Source organism: Phragmites australis, chromosome 17, assembly GCF_958298935.1.
Source record: "Phragmites australis chromosome 17, lpPhrAust1.1, whole genome shotgun sequence".
NCBI classification, from domain to species: domain Eukaryota; kingdom Viridiplantae; phylum Streptophyta; class Magnoliopsida; order Poales; family Poaceae; genus Phragmites; species Phragmites australis.
This window is the reverse complement of record NC_084937.1, coordinates 20,430,477-20,442,780: the sequence shown is the minus strand read 5'-3', so window position 1 is coordinate 20,442,780 and position 12,304 is coordinate 20,430,477. Positions and strand designations below refer to the sequence as shown.

Genomic DNA, 12,304 nt, shown 5'->3' with positions numbered 1-12,304 from the left:
TGTGAGTACATCAGAGAAACTAGCCGTTGGAACCCACTCAAACTCAACTGTGAGCACCGGATTATCCTGTGATGAGTTAGTTAACACCGGACAAAAGCACCGGATTATCCTATGCCCATAAGTTCATTTTGGAGCTCTCTGCAAAAATTAGTCCGGTGAGTTCATTTTGTGAGCACCGGATTATCCTGTGAGGCACCGGACTTATGTTGATTTGAGCACCGGAGTTATGTTGATTTGAGCACCGGATATTCCTCTGAAGCACCGGAGTTATGTTGATTTTGAGCACCGGATTATCCTGTGAGGCAAATTTCAGCACAACTGTATTTTGGGCATAACTTTTCGCTCCGAACTCCGATTTTGATGATCTTGGGCTCTATTGAAAGCTTGTGAATAGATCTACAAGATTATACAAAAATCCATCCCATTTGATCGCATCAAAATTCATTGTGAGCACCGGATAATCCGGTGAGGCAAATTTCCGCACAACTACGTTTTGTATTTTGGGCATAACTTTTCGCTCTGAACTCCGATTTTGATGATCTTGGGCTCTATTGAAAGCTTGTGAAGAACTCTACAAAATTATACAAAAATCCAACCCATTTGATCACATCAAAATTCATGGAACAAATTCAATTCATTCCTTTCTTTGTTCTGACTTCGGTGACTTCTCTTTTGTTGCATCCATGAGACCTACTAAAGTATATACTTGACAAACATGTTAGTCTTATTGACTATGTTATCATTAATCACCAAAATCACATATATACTCTTATGTAATTTAGACAATCGACCTAAAGGCATGTTTCCTACACCTGCTAGTCCATTACTGACCATGGCATCACTCGTGCAAAAATCTATTGGAAGAGCGTAGAAGCATCATCGTGAGCACTACAACCAACGATAATGCAAGATCAAGAAAAGAGTTACATCTGGTCATCCTCGCACATCTTCGCAATGATTACTCTGCTAGTTTTCCCTGTTATAGATGTACCATGTTTCCCAACTATTAAGCGTGTACGGCCAGGTAGCATTTGGATCCAAATCAATTCCAAAAGCAATCCCGCTCGTCTGAAGAGAGGGTTTGTATTCATGTGTACATGTTCTGGTTGACTTGTAAGCGAGCACATGCAGATACCGCCCAAACAGCCGCCTGAGGAAGCACCCTTTTTTTTCACCTTTGGGGCGGAGCACTGGACCCAGATATCTCTGTTATATACACCTGTTACTCCCTGACCGACACGCAAAACACACTAGCGAAATCCAAAGCACAAACTGGGGGATCCCAATTCCCATGCATCTTTACACTCAGTACAGTGATATGACAATACACTTGGGCACAAATTTATCTGGTTCTGCACTAGACAGCAACCATAAATCCTTAAGAAACCCGTGCAAACAAGCAATCTGAGGTCGCCGCGGCTGCAGCTAGCCACTCCCCCTCAATAGATCTCCATACCCTACCCCTCAAGGCTGTGGTTCGTGCTGAGGTGTGGCAGGAGAGTCCGGTGCGATGGTGAAATGCACTCCCCTTTCTTGCTCCGACTGCAGGATGAATGCCACCTCCGTCGCAGCTAAAGCAGCGGCCTCCTGAACATAATATACACAAAACACAGGTCAAGGATTTACACCAAAGCATAACTAACAAACGCAGTGCAAAATTTTCCCTCTAACTGAATTTCCTTCAGAGCAATTTCCAACATTCAAGGTACAAGGGTCATGCACGCACCAAATCATAAGTTTCAACTATGTTTAGGAGATCCATTACTGAGAATCAAGACAATAGATTAATGGCATAACGAAGTTCCTGATCTTGCTTGCCAAGGGAACATGGCAATCAAATTTAAATAATTCTTAAGCTGCTACATAGGTCAAGTCCATTTTGCTATCTTTGGATCATAGCAGTGGACAAGTTATAAGATGTCTCCATATCTTAGAATATAAGAAAAGAAATACACCGATATTCGTATTGCAAAATGACATACTGACCTGTCTCTGTCTGCGTCGCTGCAAGATACTAATTGCCCAAGCCATAATGTAGAAAGGTAGCAGAAAACCAGCAGCGCGCAATAGAAAAAGCTGTCAAATATGAACCATCAATACCAAGTGCTAATGGCAACACCTAACCGGAAGATGCTAAAGCATATTTTCAAGGGCGTTCATTCACTTACGGAAAACATTGCAGAAGTATCGTCGTCGTCTTCATCAGTTAGAGTCAGTGCATGTCTCAATAATAAGAGAGCCATTAACTGAACACAAAAAGGAATACAGATGTTAGAAACAAATAAGCAAGCCCTGTTGTTGCGCGTGCCATCAATCTAAATACATCTGTTCTGTGGGGACTCACAACAAGAGCAGCAGAGCGACAGAAGGCAGCAGTGCTCGCATTTGTGGCAGAATAGTCATCATATTCAGCTTCCATAATGTGGTTTTGTGCCACCGCAAGGATCCTAGGATCACGCAAGTCAAATGCAGTACCAGTAATGGTCCAGCCGCCACTATAAGCCGCAAATAAATGAGAGGTAACTGGTAATTAGATGCGAATTTATTACCAAAAAAACATCAGTAAGTATGCAACGAAACAGCTTATAAGTTACAAATAGTGCTCTTGCATACAAGTTTTGAATAATAAAAGCACTATGCCCCACCTTATATCAATGGTAGTGCCATGGTCGGCCAGCAATATAGCCACAAGAAGGGCAAGGTGGCAGGCTGAAACTGCCACATATTAGGGTGGACCCGGTTGGCCCACATGTCATTAGATATAATTAGCAGGTTTTATTTTAAAAAATGTAATCAAGATTGTGATCATATCTATAAGATCCAATCTTTAGTTTCTTAGAGGTCAAGTCTTCTTCTATATATACAGAGGGAGACATTTATCGATAAAATCAAAAAAGGTTTAGTGTTTCCCCTTAAACTGCTTTCTCCCTATTGCTACCACCGCCTCCCTCCTCTCCCACTCCGCTAGCGGGTACTGTTCACCGACGCGGACAGTACCACACCACCACCATATCCGTACACCACTACCTCCCCCTCCTTACCGCCGGCCAACACAGGGCGCAAGAAGGCCCTCCAACCTCGCCCTACGACCTCCTTCGACAACGATCTACGCTGCCCTCCCCCTTCCAACAAGCGTCAACTACATTTGGTATCAAAGACACCTCTGGTGTCTAGTCCACTCATGGAGATCAATGGAGGATCCAATCCTGCGCCTTCACGGGCGGATCTTTGCAAACAACCTGAGGAATTTTGCCGCAAGTTTCGCCAATGTGTCAATGCGTTGTTCGCCGACTTCGCCACTCCACAGACTTCAAAGGAGACACCTAAGATTTTCTGTCCCCTTCCACGATGATCACCAGCGTTTGCGGCTGCATTGGAAGCCTTCCTCATTGCCGACTCCAATCCAGGATGCTTTGAGATCCATGACCACCCTCAATCTCGGGGTCGCATTGAGGTGTTTTCACAACCTTCTACAGGGTCTTCCTCCTCTTATAAGATGTTGTTTCCCGAGTTTGATGGCTCCACGGACCCTCTTCCGTGGTTGCATCGCTGTGAAAAATTCTTCCAGGGACAATATACCCCGGACTCGGATAAAGTGGTTCTATCATCTTTTCATCTCACCGATAGTGCACTCCAATGGCATATGCGCTTGGAACGCGATGAGGGCATACCGAATTGGGACAGTTTTGTGGCTGCCATTAATCATCGTTTTCAGCCCCCTCCCCGCGATAATCTGTTGGGGGCTCTTATTTGCCTCCGACAATTAGGAACGGTGGCTACCTTTACGGATGTTTTCTTTCAGCTTCTCAACTAGGTGGATGATTTGGATTCTCACCAAGCCAAATTATATACTACGGTACTATCAGACATTATTAGATTGGAGGTGGAACTTCAAGATCCCCATTATTTGGAAGACACCATTGCTCTAGCCCGAGCCTTCGAACGTCGCTCCACTCCTTCACATCCAATTACAGACATACTCACTATGACAAGAACATCAACAACGGACGATGTGCGAATTTCTTTACATGCTCTTACTGGGATAAATACAGCCTACACAATGCAACTGAAAGTACACCTCAACAATTGTACATTGCAAGCATTACTGGATTCAGGCTCTACACACAAGTTTATAAGTGAGGATATGTGTCATCGTCTCCAACTTCCAGTATCTCCTCTCTGACATGGTATGCGCGTGGCTGTCGCTAACGGCGATTCTATCACCAGTATGGGCTTCATACGTCAGGAGAACTTTTTGGTTGACTTTTATATTATTCCATTGGGAGGATTTGATATGGTTCTTGGCGTTCAGTGGTTAAGTTCACTTGGCCCCATTGTTTGGGATTTCCAATCACTTTCCATGAAGTTCCGACGAGCAGATCATCAAGTAACTTGGCACAGTCGTAATCACCATACTTCCCACAGCTATTGCCTAGACGCATTCTCCACAGATATGGACTCTTTACTGCGTGGATTTCAAGATCTTTTTGATGTACCTACAGGACTTCCACCCCCTCGACGGTATGATCATCATATCCACCTTAAAGATCCTTCTATCACCATTGTTGTTTGCCCCTATCATTATCCTCAGTTGCAGAAGGATGAACTAAAGCGCCAATGCATAGAGATGTTGGCTAATGGAACTATTCGCTACAGCACATCAGCATTTTCTTCGCCGGTATTATTAGTCAAAAGCATGATGTCTCGTGGCGCTTCTATGTGGATTATCGTGAACTAAACGACTATACTATTAAGGATAAATTTCTCATCCTAATGGTGGAAGAACTCTTGAATGAACTCAATGGCACCAAGTATTTTACTAAACTAGATCTTCGTTCAGGCTACCATCAGGTGCATATGCATACAACTAACATTAAAAAACAGCTTTTCGCACACATCATGGCCATTTTGAGTTTCTCTTCATGTTGTTTGGTCTTATCAATGCCCTGGCAACTTTTCAAGCTCTTATGAATGACGTCTTGGCTCCGTACCTTCGAAAATTCACCTTGGTTATATTCGACGTTATTTTGATTTATAGCCCCTCTTGGGCTGAACATCTCCAGCATGTTCGCCAGGTTTTTGCTACCTTACGGTCTCACCATTTATTTCTTAAGCAATCTAAATGTTTATTTGGTTCTTCCGAAGTCTCCTATTTATGCCACATTATTTCAGCAAAGGAGTGGCAGTTGATCCTCAGAAAATTGAGGCCATCTCTCAATGGGCCGTCCCTACATCCGTCTGACAACTACGTGATTTTTTGGGCCTTGTGGGGTACTATCGCAAGTTCATCCACAATTATGGCCATATTGCTAAACCTCTCACTCGATTATTGCGGAAAGATGGCTTTCTTTGGTCAACGGAGGCCACATTCGCTTTCCAACATCTCAAACAAGCCTTGACTTCAACTCCTATTCTACAATAACCAGATTTCAATGCCCTCTTCATCATTGAATGTGATGCCTCGGGAACAGGGATTGGCGCTGTTCTACATCAGGGATCAGGACCTTTGGCTTTCTACAGTCGTCCTATGGCGGCCCATCATGCGAACCTGGCCACGTACGAGAGGGAATTAATTGGTCTCGTTCAAGTTGTGCGCCATTGGCACCCATATTTATGGGGGCATGAGTTTCTTATTCGCACAGATCATTATAGCCTCAAGTATCTATTGGATCAACGCCCTTCTACTATTCCACAAACTCAATGGGTGAGTAAATTATTGGGTATGATTTTTCTGTGGAATACAAGCCTGCCTGTTCAACACAATGGTTGATGCTTTATCTCGCCAAGTCAATAACAATATCTCCCTATGTGCTATCTCTTTTTCGGAATTTCAAATTTTCGATGATCTTCGGCAATTTATATTGAATGATGATTTCATGAGTCAATTATTAGTTGAAATTCAGTCCGGCACCCGCACTCTTCCATGGGAAGTATCAAATGGGTTGATTCTGTACAACATGTTTATCTTCCAACAAATTGCCCGCTGCTTCAAACAGTCCTTCATGGTATTCATGTTTCAGCACATTAGGGTGTTCAAAAGACACTTCAATGCCTTCGTGTCGATTTTTATGTTCCAGGTGCTCTTCGTGCGATTCATAATTTTTTCGAGATTGATCCAATTGCCAAAGAAACAAGACCGAACATCTTCATCCAACAGGTCTTCTACAAAGTTTGGATGTGCCATGTCAAATATGGGATGACATTGCTATGGATTTTATTAAGAGTGTACCAAAAGTTGCCAGCAAAAACCATTATTCTTACAATAGTGGATCGTTTTTCTAAATATGCTCATTTTATACCCTTGGCTCACCAGTGGATCGTTTTTCTAAATATGCTCATTTTATACCCTTGGCTCACCCATTTACAGCACCGATGGTGGCGCGTGCCTTCTTTGATGACATTGTTCATCTTCATTGGACGCCTCGATCTATTGTGAGTGATCGGGATGTCATCTTTACGAGCCGCTTTTGGAAGGAACTATTCGCTCTCTGGAGTTCAGTTGGATATGAGTTCCACCTATCACCCACAATCAGATGGGCAATATGAGGCGGTCAATAAAGTCATTGTGATGTATCTTCGTTGTCTCACAGGGGACAAACCTAAAGATTGGTTTCGTTGGCTCCCTTGGGCTGAATATTGATATAACACATCGTTTCATTCTTCTCTTAAGGAGACACCGTTCAAGGTGATCTATGGTCGAGATCCGCCGGTCCTCCAATCTTATGACACCGGTAATGCTCGAATTCCAGCTGTGGATAACATTTTGGCAGAACGCGATGCCTTCTTGTCTTCTATTCGGGAACGTCTTCTTCAGGCTCAGGAGTTTCAACGCCATTATTATAATAAACATCATCATCAGTTGGAATTTGTTATCGGAGATTGGATTTGGTTACGCATGCTCACATGGACTGCAGTTGTAATTGCTATTGCTCCAAAAGGCAAACAATCTCGTTATTATGGACCCTATCAAGTTCTGGAACGTATTGATGAGGTAGCGTATCGTCTGGACTTGCCATCGGATAGTCGCATTCATAATGTGTTTCATGTTGGTCTTCCCAAGAAATACAATGGACCGGTGCATTCATCTCTGCCTGAGCTACCAGTTATTCATGAGGGACGCGTCGTACCATATCTAGATAAAGTACTACGCGCTAGACGCTATCGAGGAGATCTCCAAGTTTTAATTCAATGGAAAGATCAACCGACATCCTAAACTTCATGGGAAAATGTTTCTGCAATCCGACACCTATATCCTAAACTGCAACTCGAGGACGAGCTGCTTCAGCGGGCTGGGAGAGATGTCATGGTCGGCCAGCAATATAGCCGCAAGAAGAGCAAGGTGGCGGGCTAAAACCATCACATATTAGGGTGGACCTGGTTGGTCCACGTGTCATTAGATATAATTAGCAGGTTTTATTTTAAGAATGTAATCAAGATTGTAATCATATATATAAGATCCAATATTTAGTTTCTTAGCGGTAAGTCTTCTCCTCAATATATAGAGGAAGACATCTATCAATAAAATCAAAAAAAGTTTAGGGTTTTCCCCTGAACTCCTTTCTCCCTCTTGCTGCCGCCGCCTCCCTCCTTTCCCTCCACTCGCGGGTACTGTTCACCGACGTGAACAGTACCACGCACCACCAGCACCGCCACCTCCTCCCCCTCCTTGCCGCCGGCCAACACAGGGCGCAAGTTTTGAATAATAAAAGCACTATGCCCCACCTTATATCAATGGTAGTTTCATCCGGATGAGGTCTGGGAGGTGCAGTGTACCCATGTTCATAAGGCTGCAGGCAGGTTTTTTCAATCAAAATTCAGGATAACTGTCAGAAAATGGCATCATAGATATTTCTTTAAAACTTAAATTACCTCATGACAGATTTCACATGTTACATCTCCTTTCTCATTGCACCACCGCTGTACACAAGCCCGATGAGCATACTGCAGAGCATGAACTAAAAATGCGTTAGAGTAGTATCCACAGAAAATACTCTTACAAAGTACTCAAATAAAATGCATGAATTTATTCGCATTGCATAAGGAACTAAAATTCAAATATTTTATTTTCCAAAACAAACCAGGAAAATATGGTGGATGGATCAACTTGTAAAAACCTATTCGGCTCGATGTAAGAACAGGGGATAAATGAAAATACCCAACTTGAAAAAAAAAACTATTCAGCTGGATGTACGAACATGGTTCACAAAGATTCAGTTTATCCACGTACTTGCTAGTTACAAACTTACAGTCAGTCATAATATCATGAAAACAGCTTTATACCACGGAGTACTGGCTGCAACTCAAGCTAAGTGCTATACACGATAGGAAATATATGTATGGTTTTTCCAGACTTGGATTTTGTTAGATCCCGTGTTCAAATATGCTAATAACATGTTGCCAAATTTACCTTTATTGTATACAAAGAAGTTTTGATTCCTTGGCTAGTGGCTACTTAGTACTTACAAAGTGTAATATGCATCGTTCTGTCTGGATGACAGATTATAATATCTTGACACATTGAAATGGCACATATTTCAGCAACGTGCAATCCTTGTTGGAAAAATTATTAAATAGTACATAGATTCCGACATAATGCCTAGAACTACAAATTATCTTATGTCCCTAGATATTACTAGTGACTATGTTTTAGTTCATGCCTTCCTGGTTACATTGTCCATTAAATTAATATTCAATTCGAATTCAGTTTTGTTGAAACGGAGGCATAATCAGTCTAGTTTCAATCCACACTGGCCAATCGTCAATAGTCAACAAAACTGCCATGTCTTAAATTTTCAATGCACAAGATAAATAGAGACAGGAAAAAGAAGACCCCAAGCAAGACACCACAGAATACCACAAAGCACCCATCAACTACATATTGATGACAAAAGAAAATTATACCATTAAGAACATAGTGTACAATATGTCTGAGAAACCAAGTATAGTTATGACGTAAGGAAAAAAACAAATGTTCTAAGCAATAGCCAACATTTCAAGGAGAGTGCTGCAAGGTCTAAGAAGCAAAAATTAAAATTAACAAGCAAACAAAACCATTTGACACATTAAATGATAATTAGATATAAAGCCTAAGGATATGTGGTTGTCCTTATCTATCCACAAGTGCTGCCGGTTAACCAATAAACCCTGAATTGATAGTTGCAGCACAAAAAGAATCGAAAGTTGAGTAAATGGAGTATTGCAAACCTTTAGACTGCCAGTGCAAGCACATGGACTCTCCAGATTTTTTGTATTGTCCTCCTCCTGGCAAATGCGACACTCCACCATCTGCAGAAGAGGTTCCTCTTCAGAAACCATGCTTTCTCCAACTGCCAAAGCGGTATGAGCTGTGGAGGGTGGTTGTGCAATGGTTTCCCCAGATGGTGTGTTCTTCATTGCCCCGGTGACCTCAGTGGACTCAGGAATGCTTAGGTCATCAACATTGAGCATAAGATGATCCTTCATTTTTGCAAACTACTAATAAACTTTCCAACAAAAGAATTCTTTCAGAAATGTTATTAAATCAGCACAGAGTTTACAATCTAGTTGCTAGACCAAACTTAGCATCCTGCTGAAAAGAAAAGAATGTGTCAACCCAGGCATTTTGCCTATATAGTAGATTCTAAAGCAAATAAAGCAATTTGCCTAACCTCGTGAAATGAGGCACCAGAGTCCTTGGTAAAAGATAAAAGTGGCACCAATAATCAGAGCTCCACCTTTCTGCACAGAAGTTACACTTTCAGTAAATGTGGCGATATAACATAAACATGAAAACAGTAGCATTCATAACTGATTTTTTCCCCTTCAAAACATAAGCATTTCAACAATAAAATAGCCCATGAGACATATCCAATGAGGATAAGAAGAAGAAAAAAGATTTGGTTCGGCGGCACAAAAAGTAATGTTCCTCTCGTGAAACTAAAAAATAATAATAATAATATGTAAATAATGAATTTGACCCAAGAGGGGCAAACACAAATTTGATCATTTGTCTGTCCTTAATCATAACCACAACACCATAAGGCATTCGTAACACAAAATATCACCGGAAGAAATAAAAAATTACACAAATGTAACACAAACAACATGCCTGCCTCAAATAAAAAATCAGCTCAAAACCTAGCATTTTCCAAGCCAAACCTAAACAGAGGCGCACAAGAAAATCGCCATTCTAAAATGAAATCCCATCACATCCAAGCCAAACCTAAACAGAGGCGCGGAAGAAAATCGCCATTCCAAAATGAAATCACATCACATCCAAGCGAAACCTAAACAGAGGCGCGGAAGAAAAACGACATTCCGAAATGAAATCCCATCACATCCAAGCGAAACCTAAACAGAGGCGCGGAAGAAAATCGCCATTCCAAAATGAAATCCCATCACATCCAAACCAAACCTAAACAGAGGTGCGGAAGAAAATCGCCATTCCAAAATGAAATCCCATCACATAATATGTTGCTTCTCCTCTCCGGTTATCTTCAATTCCATCAAACCCAAAAGGGGCAAAGCAGTAGATGAACACAAAAAGAACAAAATTACAAAATTCCCCCTAATATTCAGGGGCGGATCTACTACCCCGGCGAACTCTGGAGGCCGCCAGAGGTGGCCGGCGGGGCGCAACAACAGACCCTCCCCCCTCGCCACCCCCCCCCCCCCCCCCGGCGCGGAGCGAAGCAACGGTGAGGGAGAAAACCATCAGAAACGCACTCTCTCTCGATCAGCATCAGGGGAAATAGAAGGGGAGCGCTGACGTACTGTTGCCTTCGATGGAGGAGCTGCGGTAGACGAATGGCGCCGCCCTGCTGGCCTCGCCTCGCCCCGGCGATCTCTCACGATGGATGAGAGACGCGTGCGGAAGGCAGAAGTCGGGACCCAGAGCGCCGGCCGGTGGAAGGGCGACGCGTGCTTTGGATATAAATAAACTAATACGTGTGGTTGACGGGAGAGATTCTAGAATTCAACACCCCATTTGCATGGATCTCCATATTTAACATTCAATTCGTATATCTTTCATAATATAACATCGTGTATATGATTTTTCTCAAAACATGATACTCTCTTTTTTTTCTCAATTTTGTTTTTCTTTTCACCGGACCAGACCAAACTATACTGCACCCAATGGCCCGCGATTGATTCACTGAAACCTGGAGGCAGACCCGTTCAACCTTATTTCTTTTTCTCTGTGGCCACCCAAGCTGTTGCTCGATGTCACCGCCCAAGCTCTCAGCGCCTAAGTTGTTGGTCGCCGCCACCACCTAAGGTGTCACACTGCTCTCCCTCTCTGTTGCGGTCCTCAAGACATGGTCGTGGGCCCTTGGTTGAAGTCGTAGCGCCTCCCCAAGATGTCGCAATCATCCATAGCGCACAACTTGGGTTTGAACCCTAGCTCATCGTCATTTGGGTTTGCTCAAGAGCTGGCGACCGGGTTACCATTGATTCAGTGCCTGGACTGCAATAAGGAGAAGCTGTTGGAGCTGACCGCAAGAACAAGGAGAATTATGGGAAGAAATTCCTCAAGTGCCCCCAAAACCATCGTGCAGTGAGTTCGATTTACTTGTTTGCTGAATTGATTGTTCAATTTCTAAGAATTTCATTTCAATTTTATATATAGTTGTCTAATCAATGCCAATTTTACATGTTTCAACCGAAGTATGAGGAATTACTTGACAAGATTGCCATGAAATTGACCTTTGTTGGAGGTGGCGTCCCTGATATCTTGGAAGTAACCACTGGGTCGAAGTTGAACTACAAGAATTGAAGAACTTGAAGTTGGAAATGGTTAAAGTGAAGAAAGAGTGGCTTTCAGTGAGGAACAAACCACAGTTTATGAGTGGTGTTGAAGCAAAAAATATCGAGATGCATGGTTGGGGCAAAGCTCTATTATTTTTTGCTTCTGGCAATGTTGTTGTAACGAAAATAGTCCTATTGAGTTATGATTGTGATTTTAGTGATTAATGACAACATAGTTATTAGAACTAATATGTTTGTCAAGAATATATGTTAGTAGGTCTCATAAATGCAATACATCAAGAAGATCAATGCCAAAATTGATCATCGAATCTTCATGAAAAACTTGATCAAAACTATTGATCGCATCCAAAAGGAGAAGAAGACAAGAGCAAAAGGGAGACAAGAGAAAGGCAAAGCATTTGCAAGTATAAAAAGATGGATGAGTGAAGATAAAGATTCAAGCTCAAGTGCTGAGAGCTTCGTCACCCACTCCTCCAAGGAGAAGCTCTTCCTCAAGATCATCATCACACAAGTCGTCATCACGCAAGTCATTATACAAGTGCCTTATAGCCAAATA

The 12,304-nt window shown here is 42.4% G+C and overlaps 1 protein-coding gene across 3 annotated transcripts; it reads right to left on the bottom strand.

Annotated features, from left to right (window-relative positions):
• Positions 1-1,025: 1,025 nt before the first annotated feature.
• LOC133896772 (uncharacterized) lies at positions 1,026-10,909 on the bottom strand. Of its 3 annotated transcripts, none has more exons than XM_062337389.1 (9): positions 10,753-10,909; positions 9,648-9,717; positions 9,205-9,568; positions 7,870-7,941; positions 7,723-7,787; positions 2,345-2,495; positions 2,169-2,246; positions 1,987-2,076; positions 1,026-1,587 (listed from the first exon to the last, which is right to left on the bottom strand). In XM_062337389.1, the coding sequence occupies exons 3-9, from the start codon at positions 9,460-9,462 to the stop codon at positions 1,465-1,467; spliced, it is 837 nt and encodes a 278-aa protein (XP_062193373.1). In that variant the 5' UTR covers positions 9,463-9,568; positions 9,648-9,717; positions 10,753-10,909; the 3' UTR covers positions 1,026-1,464. The 3 variants fall into 3 exon arrangements, with proteins under 3 accessions (XP_062193373.1, XP_062193372.1, XP_062193374.1); XM_062337388.1 differs by having other exon boundaries at positions 9,205-9,565; XM_062337390.1 differs by having other exon boundaries at positions 2,345-2,447; positions 9,205-9,565.
• Positions 10,910-12,304: the final 1,395 nt, after the last annotated feature.

Excerpts from the sequence above, each read along its gene's own strand:
- LOC133896772 (XM_062337389.1), bottom strand. The coding sequence starts at position 9,462 with ATGAAGGATCATCTTATGCTCAATGTTGATGACCTAAGCATTCCTGAG. Across the intron at positions 2,496-7,722 it reads GAAACTACCATTGATATAAG|TGGCGGCTGGACCATTACTG; the intron begins GTGGGGCATAGT and ends TGCGGCTTATAG. Across the intron at positions 1,588-1,986 it reads AGCGACGCAGACAGAGACAG|GAGGCCGCTGCTTTAGCTGC; the intron begins GTCAGTATGTCA and ends TATTATGTTCAG.